The sequence below is a fragment of the Prunus dulcis genome, chromosome 6 (assembly GCF_902201215.1).
Source record: "Prunus dulcis chromosome 6, ALMONDv2, whole genome shotgun sequence".
NCBI lineage: Eukaryota > Viridiplantae > Streptophyta > Magnoliopsida > Rosales > Rosaceae > Prunus > Prunus dulcis.
In genome coordinates, this window is record NC_047655.1 from 28,165,635 (window position 1) to 28,176,301 (window position 10,667).

Consider the following 10,667-nt stretch of genomic DNA (forward strand, 5'->3'; position numbering starts at 1 on the left):
ACTGAAAATGCTCTAAAAGGGGGAACTATAATACCCAATATATATGTTATAAAAGGAGGGAGGAAAATCGAAACTGGGACCTCTGATGTAATGATAAATACTCTTAACTACTTGAGCAACAAGCCTCTTGCATATTACCCATTAATTTGAACAATGTGCAATGTAAGATTTCTTTTAAAACGAGCTCCAAATTTCAATTTCTCAATATGCAACAGCTGATTGTATAATGAAAAGTCATTATTGAGGAAACCACCAAATTTTCTTTTCCTAAATTTTTAAATGTCTTGTAATAACAGAATTGAGTCTTCAATCAGTTATGGTGGAATTTTCACCATTAAGGGAATCATGAAAATCAATACATGGGAAATTTCGCCTTTGTTTTCTCAAATACTTGTTCAGCAATAACAGCACCGTTACCATCAGCTTTCTTGATCTCCAAGTGAGCTTTTTGATAATATGCAGTGCCCCTTAGTGCATCCGCAATGAAATCATCAAACCCAATTGCTATCGCTGCTTCAGCTTTAGCTCCATACACCAACCTCTGTTCAGAAAGAGCACGACAAATTATGGAAACCTAATAGCAATGTGATCCACTCATTACTATGCGGAAGCTAAAAGGTTTGAAAATTGGACCTTTAGTCTTGAAAGATGAATAGCACCAAAGCACATTGGGCATGGCTCACAAGATGCATATATTTCGCAGTCTGCGAGCTCTATCTGATTGAGCTTCTTACAGGCCTGTGGAAATTTTTTATCCCGAGCATGAAATCCGAAAAGCATTTGGAGGCACAAGATATAAAGCATGACACAAATTCAATATCAAATAAAGAACAGGGGCGGTAACTAAAACTAGTAGAAACTGAAAACAATGGGATATGATTTCGGAAACATATTTGCTAAGATCAATATACATACTCATCATGCTTACAACTTTACAATGACCATGCGGAACATAAAAACCTTTTGTGTGTGTGTATCCTCAGTTCTTCTGTTACAGTATTATTGTCCCTCGACATCAAGTGCTCCCAAGTGATAACATTAAGCATCAGAATGCACTTAAATGAGCAGAAAAAAACAGTACCAATAAGATGGTATTTACAAGAAACTTTCAAGCTCACTTTATGATAAAGACTAAACAAAAATGACATTTAAGTCTTCCCTAAACCAATATGCATGTGTGTCTATGTGTACACACGCTAGGAAGGATCTAACCATTTTGGCATTATTACCACCATGTTCTCAGTAAGCAAAACCACCCTCATGAGGCAATGTAGTAATTTAATAGTCGAACCTCTCTTATGGCAGTAACCTCTGCATGGGCAGTCGGATCAGTGTTTTTCAAAACCATGTTGTGACAGCTGACAACTATTTCATCATTACGAACAACAACCGCGCCAAATGGCCCTCCATCTCCACATTCAACTCCCTTATAAGCTTCTCCAACTGCTTCTGTTAAGAATTTGTGGTCTCTATCCTGTACAACTGGTTGAAAAATAAAATGAAAAGCAAAGCATGATAATTATGAAGACCATATCTGGTGCAAAGTACGCCTTTTCTGACAAGGCGAATAAGTAAATATATTACTTCATTTGCTAGATGTTACAAATTGAATATCAACAAAATAATATAAACAGGGACATAAAAACTCTATTGCTTATCTATATAAACCATTTATTTAAGTTCTTCGCCACACACACAACCAACCACCCACCCACCCCCCCTATTGACTGTTTATATATTATAGTAATCTTCATTGCACATTGGGGAAGGGAAATGGTAACGACACAAAAGAAGAGTTTGGTGTTACCTTGTTGATGAGCAGCAAATGCAGAAGCCACAGAAATGGTTCCATCGTTCGCTTCCACCACTACCAATGGAGGAGGGTTAACTATGATTAAGCAAAGCATCCAAAGTTCCCACATGCATATAACAAATAACAACATTTCAAACCACACTTTGAAATTTCCTATTAATATACAATAGAAGTGCAATGACTTAAATTATATGCACTCGCAATAACAATGTAAAGGAAATAACATTTTATCCAATCAAGGCTCCAACCAAGTTTATGCTTCCAATTTATACACACTTATCCTAGAATTTCCCTGAAAAGGAAAATATATATATATATATATGGGTGAACACGAGAAAGAAAATTTCATAAATCAAACAAATTAGGAGTGAATGCACACAAATTCTAAATGAAAGCATAAGATCATCTTGTAAAAGTACAACTGAAGAGAGCTTCACAGGTCTTCGAAGGAAAAGGAGAAAGGTAATTCATGGTTGCTCCAATTCACATTGCAGTCAAGGGCACAAAACGCTTCCTACTTCGGGACTAAATGTCTTGCCACCACTACTGGATATGATAAAAGACATGTATCTACAAGATTTTGTGAAGAAAATGCAAATTTTTGACATTTTTAATCAATTTGCTTTAAAGCAGCTACATGATCGATTAAGTTGTGTGTAAGGGATGGTTGGTGGAGCATTAGAATGCTACAAATTGGAATATGGGATCCCAAATCTAGGGATTTAAATCAATGTTAGCAGTTAAATAGCTTGAATTCAGTGTTTGCAACACATCCAAGTTACTTTTCTACTTTCTTGAGCTAAAATCAAGGCAAGTCCTAGTAAAAAACACTTACAAGTTGCAAGGGGCACCAGAATATAAAATATTATAATTTTCATGGAAATGGTGATACAAACAAATCTGGACTTACCCAGAAACAAATATGAGAATCAGAACAGGAAACGCACCCGGCCTTAGAAACAAAAATTCAGTCCAAAGTCACAGACAGTAAATGAGCAAAACCATGGCACAAGCGCATACTCAATTCACACACACACACACACACACCCAAAAAAAAAAATTGCAGTAAATGGGAAATATATACATGATCTGATAATAATAGCCAAGAAAGTAAACGAACAGAAAAGAAGAGCAAAAGAGTATAAAAATAGAAATGGGGTCAAAGACACAAACCATTAGCATCCGCCATGACGGGAATTGGAGATGTACGAAAGAAGAAAGAAAGATCAAAAGAATGAGGAACTGAATTGGAATAGTCAAGAAATGGGGTGTGAGGAGGATAAAATATAGAGAACAAGGAAACGTGAAAGGAAGAAAGAAAGCGCGATGAGAATCGAGATGACCTGGTCCACCAGTTAATTAATGTTATTATTTTTATATGTATTTATTTTTACATATAATAGTAGTTTAATTTTTTGGACAAAAATAATAATAGCTGTTGGTAAAGAGCGAGAAGGAAAGAGACTGGAGATGACGGAAAAAGAGTATGAGAAAAAATAGAGAAACAAAGACACGACATGTCGAGGTGTGAATGCGAGTGCATAAAGGGGATCTTGTTAGTCTACTTTCGTTGACTTTCAATTGGGCTTTGGGCCTGGTTTGATTCCCTTTCGGCCCTTTGGGTTTTTGAAAGAATTGCTTCTGAAGACCAATAGCAAAGTCAAGTTGGGTGGGTTTCTAATTTATATGATTGGGTTGGCATTGGGCATGAAAAAATTATAGAATAATACGGTTTGGACGCTACTTTTTTATTAGGAAAATAGGAAACTCCTACTTGAATTAGGAAGATTTTTTACTCCACTCGCTCTCCCATAAATATATTAAACGGTGGCTTAGACAACACTGTCAATTTCTCTATTTTCTGTGTCTTTCTTTCTTTCTGTCGCTCCATCTCTTCTTTGAGTCTCTGGTTTTTCCTTTCTCATAGAATTATCATTACAATGAGGAAAGGAGCAAAGAGGAAGGTTAGACAGATGGAAATAGAGGCCAGCCAGAAGCCTGCAGACACTCAGCCATTGCGAAAGCGGGTCAAGGCAGTCGAGCCCGAGCCCGAGCCCAGCCCCAAACCTGAGTCCCCGGAGGAGCCCCGAAAACTGGAAGAGCTATGGAAGGCTGCGTTTCCTATTGGGACAGGTTGGGACAAAATGGAGGCTGTGCACAACAAATTCAAGTGGGATTTCACCAATCTGCAACAAGCATTGGAAGAGGGAGGAAAGCTCCATCAAGAGATTATCGGCAAGGATAGCAACAAAGTGTATCTATTCGGCACAATCGAATGCCATATCCATAGAAGCTCTGAAGAAGAAATTACAGTCCCTGTGGTGGTGGCCATTGTATCACCTTCCCGGCCTGCCTATGAACTGAGCATCGAACCATTTGATAGCCAAGGAAATGGTGAAGAAACCAGAGTTCCAATGAAACAGTTGCACATGGATTGGGTTCCATACATTCCTCCGGACAAGAAGAGAGACGCCCAAGAAGCTGAGAGAGTGATGAAATCTGCTCAAGTATTTGTGTTGGGCAGCACTCAGAGTAGGGCTGCTTTGAAACCCTTGAAGGAAGGAGGTTCCATGAAACTTCATCACTACATGCCTTACTTGGATCACAAGGAAGAAGATCATTGGTGCTGGGTAGAGCGCGAGATAGATTGAGTTGCCTAGACCATCATAAATGAGTTAAAAGACGATAACGAATTATCTCCAGTTGTGAAGGCTGGCTTGAAGGAATATGTCCTGGACAAACTATATGAAGCAAAGAGAAAGCATCAACGGGAATTTAGACAAGCCATGAGAAAAACTACTAGCGTTCAAGCAGCTCCAGAGGCAGAGGAGGGTTTTGAAAATATGAGGATTTATAAGTTCTACCCCACGCAATCTCCAGAAACTCCCGACATATCAAAGGCTAAATATAAATTCATCAATAAGTATTGCGGGAAGGCTCATGAGGTCCTGTGAACAAGTTGAAAAATTCAAAACCTGATTCGACTTGGTTGCTCAAACTATCTGTTGAATTAGATTAGTAATTCAATGTGTAAAGTCTAAAAACTAGTGAATTAGAAATTTTAATCAAAGAGCTTCTTATATACCCGATTAAATAGATGTTTATTAATAAGATTAAGAAGCATCTGCACTTCGGCAATCATCCCGTGGAAACGTCACATTCAATCGCTCCGCTAGTATTGGCAAGAACCACAACTAAATGATGGAAGTCAATAAATAATCTGAAATCTGTTGCTACTCAATATTCTAAATTTGTCTATTTCAGAATACTGAAATTTTGCAATAACAAAATGAAAAACAAAAAACCTAAACAGCCGCTGGCTCTCTAAAACCCACAATGACACTAAAAAAAGCTTCATTTCAAACGCACCTAAAGGCAAAACATATTTAAGGAAAGCCCATTGCTGCTATGGGCTGTAAAAATCAGCACCAAAACTACTGAGACTCATTTCTTCTTTCCAGCCTTGGCAGCATCTGAAGCCTTGGTCTGCGCAAAAAGAACCAAATAATTGTAACCAAGGTGCTGAAATCAAACTATAACCACGCAAGCAAATAATATAAGCAACTCTCTTACCTTCTTTACTCCTCTGATCTTCTTGGCTCTGTTCTTCCTTTCCTTCAACTGCTTTCTCGACTTCTCTATCTTCGTATCAAGTCCATTCTGCCATAAAAAAACATTGTCAGTGTGGTATGAATACACTAACAAACTATGAAAACGATCAAGAAGAGATGGAAATAAAAGGGTCGGAGATTATTGCTAATAATAAGAACCATAAATCTAATCTTGCTCGCCAGGCTTAGTTTAGCAAAACAATAGATATAAGTATTAACTCATGCTCAACTACTACCACATGCCAAAAAAATACGAAAACAACTAATAAACACAAAGGACCACCAACTAACAATCTGTGATCAGCTTTATAAAATTATAATACATGTAAATCCTTAAAATCCAATTAAACGAGATTATCTGACTGCAACTAACCAATCATCAAGCAATGTTCTGAGAAAGACTATTTATTTAGAGAAAATAAATAAACAAAAATTGATAATACTTTAAATTGGATGAACAACAGAAACTAAAACAAAAAGGCATCTCATAGTATAAATAATCAACATCTCTACAGTTCTTACTAACTTGGCTTAAGTTAATTCAGCCTAGGAGTTACTCAGGTGATAATCACAATCACTTCAGCAGCGCTAGCTACAGTTCTAGCTGTGGTAATGTCCTAGTGTTAAACTAAAACATGAAAAGAAAAAAAAAAGGAAAACCTTAGATGAACTTATTATTTAACTCTGGACTTACCCTGATCAACCTGTACTTGGGCTCGTACTTCTTTGCATTCTCTACAGAATCATAAATTAATCCAAATCCAGTAGATTTACCACCACCAAAGTGAGTCCGGAACTTGAAGACAAAGATCGAATTCGGGTCCTTAACCTCATACAGTCTAGCTAGCTTCTCCTTCAGCTCAGCCTTCACAAAACCGAAAAACCAATACATTTAATTACTGAGCAAGTGCATAATTCACATTATTGCTATTTTTTATGAGACAAAAATTCAAATGACAAATATATTGTCGATAAAGTTCAAACACTATTGAAGGCAATTATGTAAAAGCTTAAATTTGAAAAGAAAAACAACAATACCTTGGAAACATTTGGCCTGCCTGGATGAAGAACATCAATGACCTACGGGGAACAAAAGCAACAGAGGCGTTACAATTAAACCCGTAAGAAGATTAACGAGGGAAAGTTGACAACATCAGCATCCCATAAATCATTTTCAACGCACTTTTCGACTAAACCCTCTCAAATCCAACATAAAAAGAAGTTCAGAAAACCAAGGGATCTACACATGAAATCCAAAACCGCATTGAAACACCAAAGACTTAAATTATTTAGTTTTAGGTTGTATACCAAAGAAAGAAAGAAAGAAAGTAGGGAGGTACTCACGAATTGCTTGCGAGAGAGAAGCCTGTTGGTCATGAACTTCCTGGTACGGATGGTGACTGCCTTGTCCGCCATGGTTGGTTTTGATAGGCTTAGCCTAGAAATGGAAGATACCTAACCAGAGGGCAATGAGGCGGAAATGCAGAAGCAGCAGCTGAGTCAGAGAGGGTAAGGGAGAAAGAAAAGTTAGCTTTTATTGGATTAGGGTTTTGAAGGAGGACGAAAACTTTGGGTCGCTTTTGGTTTGGGCCAAAATACGTTCAAATCTTTGTGGACTAGGCCCAAATTCCCTGATTAATTCGGGTCGGATTCTGAATTCGGGTCAATAACTCAGTGGAAGTCACGTGCCCAGCACGTCTATCTTCATAAGTTCTTGAGAAAAGAGACGACGAAGATGAGGCTGAGATTGAACGAATCAAAGGTACGAGACGAAAGCTGCTTAGCCAGCGGCCACAACAACTTCCCAATTTTATTTGATTTCTCAAAACAAAGCACCCATCGTCCACACCTTCACATTCCTTCAATTCCAAAACACTCGAAGCAAATTTCATGGCAACTGCTTCGTTGCTCCAACCCAACCCATTGAAATGGAAGCATAGCAGCTCCCCATTTCTCTTGCCTCCTCTTCGTCCTCTGCCCACCAAGCCAATCAAATTCAGCTCAACCTTCGACGTTGAACAAGCTTCCTGTAATTTCAAGGTCAAATGCTTCAAGCACTCAACCGACTCAAAACCAGACCTCGATGACACTCAGTCTGTGTCCCTTGTTATCAAAGATAACCCAGCAAACCCGCTTGAGCTTATCGCCAGTAAACTATTAAATGCTCTCAAGGCGTTGAGAAAGCCGGCAATGGCTGCCGTTTTATTGGGTCTGTTATTGATGTCCGACCCGAATTCGGCATTGGCCGCCTCGGGCGGGCGGGTCGGGGGGAACTCGTTCTCGTCGCGGTCGTCGTCGAGGAGCTACTCGGTGCCGAGGACTTCAAGTTCAAGACCCGATTTTTCGTACTCCGCGCCTTACTACGCGCCTTCGCCGTTCGGGTTCAGTGGGGGTGGTGGCGTTTACGTTGGGCCAGCATTTGGGTTCGGAGTGGGTGCCGGGTCGAGTTTCTTTCTGATCTTGACGGGTTTCGCTGCGTTTGTTTTGGTTTCGGGGTTCCTCTCGGATCGGTCCGAGGGTAGTGTGCTTACTGCTACCGAGAAAACAAGTGTTCTCAAGCTTCAGGTATGGCTGAATTCTCATTCTTTATTTTGTTGACGCAGTTTTATACATATTTGAGTGATTGAATGCTTATAAATTTTAATTGTCACAAGGCAATGATTTTTTTTCAGAATGCTTTCTTAATATTGATAATATCAGTGCTGCTGCCATGTAGTTTGAAATTCCGAAGCTCATTTTCTTGTAAAATTAGAGCTTTTCATACATATGACCCAATCAATTGTTTGTTGACTTGTTGTCCCTGCTTGGCATTCAATCTAGTTTCTGTTGCAAATAGATTTCCTTCAATTAGCTTGTGGATGGGTTGGTTGTTGAACTAATATTTTTGTGCTGAAGCAGCGAAAGGTGGAGCTTTTTTCTTTTTGTGGTGGCACTTGTTAAAGAAGGGTTGATTGTTAGAAATGTGATATGAACTTTGTTGACTCTTCTGTTGGATTTCAATCTGATAGTTTCATCATCATTTTATCCCCTTCTCTAAGGTTGGTTTGTTAGGCATGGGGCGAGCACTTCAAAGGGATCTTAATCGGATTGCTGAAACTGCAGATACTTCTACCTCTGAGGGTTTGGGATATGTTTTGACAGGTGAACACACAGAGACACATACTGCAACTGAGGTTTTAGGACTGGGTTTTATACCATATACAAAATACCCTGCTACTGTTTTGTATCTTTTATTTTGTTTCTTTTAGGTATTTTGATGCAATTTTTACTACACATTTCTTTGCAGAGACAACACTAGCTTTGCTTCGGCATCCTGATTATTGCATCTCAGGTTATTCATCTGTAAGTTCAATATCATCCTCTGGATTATTTGGTTAATCTACGCAGGTGAACGATTGCAGTTTAGTGCATCAGTGTTGTTGCCTACCATTATCAGACATGGTAGAAAGCCTAGGAAGAGATAATAATAATTCAAGAGAATTCCTCTCTCTTAAAACAATTGTACTAACAACTTATGAGATAATATATGGCACTGACAACTACTCATCAAAAACCCAAACAGCACATGCTAACTTTTTAAAGATCAAAACCGTCGCTGCTCTTAGATTTCTGGTGCACATGTTTGGTTGTATGAACTTGAACTATAACTTCTGGCATACTTGTAGGTTGCTCAAAAGCGAGGCATAGAGGATGCAGAGAAACGCTTTAATCAGCTTTCTATTGAAGAAAGGGGTAAATTTGACGAAGAGACACTTGTCAATGTGAATAACATAAAAAGGCAAAGCTCATCAAGCCAGAGAGCTAATGGATTCCGCAACGAATATATAGTGGTAAGATAGAGTTGGGATGGCTTATGATAATACACATTTCCAATTTTTATTCATTTACCGAAGTACAAACCTATGTTGTTCATTTACAGGTTACATTTCAAATGTTCTAGAAAAATCAGTGTTTTCAAATGTAAGCATTGTGTTATAGAGTTTAGCACTCTTTGGTCAATTATGATAAGGAAAGCCTTCTTGCCATGCTTTAGAAACAATGAGCTGCCTAATTTAATTGGCCTAATTTGCAGAGGAGTTATAAACATTTCTCGACCTCATCTTTGGACTGCATCAATTTTTCTTTTTGTAGTCTTTCCATTTTGGTACTATTGATGACTTATACTGTGTTAATGTAAGAAGTGATTGTCATGATTCTATTATAAATCTGACATGGTTTATTTTCTCTTCTCTTCTAGTCTTCGAGGAATGAGATAGAATTTCGTAATTGAGTTGGCTAGTTTCAGGATTGTTTTAGGGAATAGAAATGTTTGTATCAATCTGTTTTCTGACCAGATTTCGATCAGATAACGATATTGGTGGCTGCTGAAGGAGTGCATAAGTTGCCCGCCATCAATGGTAGTGGTGACCTGAAGGAAGCGTTGCAAAAGCTTGGATCCATTCCCTCAAACAAAATATTAGTAAGAGAAAAATATCTACTTTGACGTGGAAGTTGTAAGTTTCTCTTTTCTTTTCCTATTTGTGCTTGATACATATAATTTTGTTCTTTGTCCTGCAGGCAGTAGAGGTGTTGTGGACTCCTCAGAATGAAATTGACACTCTGTCGGAGCGGGAACTACTTGAAGATTACCCGCTTCTGAGGCCTTTATGAGAGAACATTCCAGCCACCCTGCACTATGCTGCAAGAGGTATGAACCCGACTGCATATTGGATGCTTAACTAGGGTATGTCTATGGTGTACATAAATACTGAATATCTAAGAAATTGTGTTTTTTGTATTATACAACTTTTATACAGAGGTTTCTATATTTAGTATAGAGTTTCCTTGCATAAACTACAATCATCCGTGTAATAGAGATGTACTGCAGCAAATTTAATACAACAAAAACTACAGTTAGACTACATGCATAGCTGGCCAGATATAATAATTAGCAAGTTTCTTATAGTAATGAATACTAGTTAACTCTTAAACGAAGCGGCTCTAATCTTTTGGTTTGACCTGATACCTTTTGCTTCTGATTTCCTCACTCCTTTTGTCCACTTACACTCCTTTGTAATGGTAATGACAAAAGTATTAAAAAAACAAAAGAGAGTGTAAAGTGGACAAAGAGCAGCTCCCTTTTTTTTCTTTGGAAGGAGAAGGTTCGGAATAAATTAGTAAGTAAATCAAGCAACAAAAGTTCCTTGTAATGGTGTGGCTCGGTTGCTAGTTACATCTGGTTAGGATTATGACAAGGACATATC

At 38.3% G+C, this 10,667-nt stretch overlaps 4 protein-coding genes across 6 annotated transcripts; 2 read left to right on the top strand and 2 right to left on the bottom strand.

The window, feature by feature from the left end:
• Positions 1-168: 168 nt before the first annotated feature.
• On the bottom strand, positions 169-3,153 carry LOC117629777 (guanosine deaminase). 3 transcript variants are annotated; one of them, XM_034362377.1, is made up of 5 exons: positions 2,987-3,152; positions 1,808-1,888; positions 1,292-1,482; positions 634-738; positions 169-541 (listed from the first exon to the last, which is right to left on the bottom strand). In XM_034362377.1, the coding sequence occupies exons 1-5, from the start codon at positions 3,000-3,002 to the stop codon at positions 353-355; spliced, it is 582 nt and encodes a 193-aa protein (XP_034218268.1). In that variant the 5' UTR covers positions 3,003-3,152; the 3' UTR covers positions 169-352. The 3 variants fall into 3 exon arrangements, with proteins under 3 accessions (XP_034218268.1, XP_034218269.1, XP_034218271.1); XM_034362378.1 differs by having other exon boundaries at positions 220-541; positions 1,808-1,867; positions 2,987-3,151; XM_034362380.1 differs by lacking the exon at positions 1,808-1,888 and having other exon boundaries at positions 220-541; positions 2,987-3,153.
• Positions 3,154-3,753: 600 nt separating this feature from the next.
• Positions 3,754-4,464, top strand: LOC117630612 (protein HEAT INTOLERANT 4-like). Its single transcript, XM_034363311.1, has one exon. It carries the CDS (start codon positions 3,754-3,756, stop codon positions 4,462-4,464), a length of 711 nt encoding a protein of 236 aa, XP_034219202.1.
• Positions 4,465-4,991: 527 nt separating this feature from the next.
• Positions 4,992-6,983, bottom strand: LOC117629778 (40S ribosomal protein S24-1). Its single transcript, XM_034362381.1, has 5 exons — positions 6,769-6,983; positions 6,463-6,504; positions 6,119-6,289; positions 5,387-5,473; positions 4,992-5,299 (listed from the first exon to the last, which is right to left on the bottom strand). Exons 1-5 carry the CDS (start codon positions 6,838-6,840, stop codon positions 5,258-5,260), a joined length of 414 nt encoding a protein of 137 aa, XP_034218272.1. The 5' UTR covers positions 6,841-6,983; the 3' UTR covers positions 4,992-5,257.
• A 188-nt stretch (positions 6,984-7,171) lies between these two features.
• On the top strand, positions 7,172-10,327 carry LOC117633046. Its single transcript, XM_034366718.1, has 6 exons — positions 7,172-7,989; positions 8,463-8,565; positions 8,711-8,766; positions 9,090-9,254; positions 9,770-9,883; positions 9,982-10,327. The coding sequence occupies exons 1-6, from the start codon at positions 7,315-7,317 to the stop codon at positions 10,072-10,074; spliced, it is 1,206 nt and encodes a 401-aa protein (XP_034222609.1). The 5' UTR covers positions 7,172-7,314; the 3' UTR covers positions 10,075-10,327.
• Positions 10,328-10,667: the final 340 nt, after the last annotated feature.

Coding starts and splice junctions, on each gene's coding strand:
- LOC117630612 (XM_034363311.1), top strand. CDS start 3,754: ATGAGGAAAGGAGCAAAGAGGAAGGTTAGACAGATGGAAATAGAGGCC.
- LOC117633046 (XM_034366718.1), top strand. CDS start 7,315: ATGGCAACTGCTTCGTTGCTCCAACCCAACCCATTGAAATGGAAGCAT. Junction 8,566..8,710: donor TTTGGGATATGTTTTGACAG/GTGAACACACAG, acceptor ATTTCTTTGCAG/AGACAACACTAGCTTTGCTT. Junction 9,255..9,769: donor TCCGCAACGAATATATAGTG/GTAAGATAGAGT, acceptor GATTTCGATCAG/ATAACGATATTGGTGGCTGC.
- LOC117629778 (XM_034362381.1), bottom strand. CDS start 6,840: ATGGCGGACAAGGCAGTCACCATCCGTACCAGGAAGTTCATGACCAAC. Junction 6,505..6,768: donor TTCTCTCTCGCAAGCAATTC/GTGAGTACCTCC, acceptor TGTTCCCCGTAG/GTCATTGATGTTCTTCATCC. Junction 5,474..6,118: donor CCAAGTACAGGTTGATCAGG/GTAAGTCCAGAG, acceptor TTTTTATGGCAG/AATGGACTTGATACGAAGAT.
- LOC117629777 (XM_034362377.1), bottom strand. Junction 1,483..1,807: donor ATTTGCTGCTCATCAACAAG/GTAACACCAAAC, acceptor TTTTTCAACCAG/TTGTACAGGATAGAGACCAC. Junction 542..633: donor TTCATCTTTCAAGACTAAAG/GTCCAATTTTCA, acceptor CTTTCTGAACAG/AGGTTGGTGTATGGAGCTAA.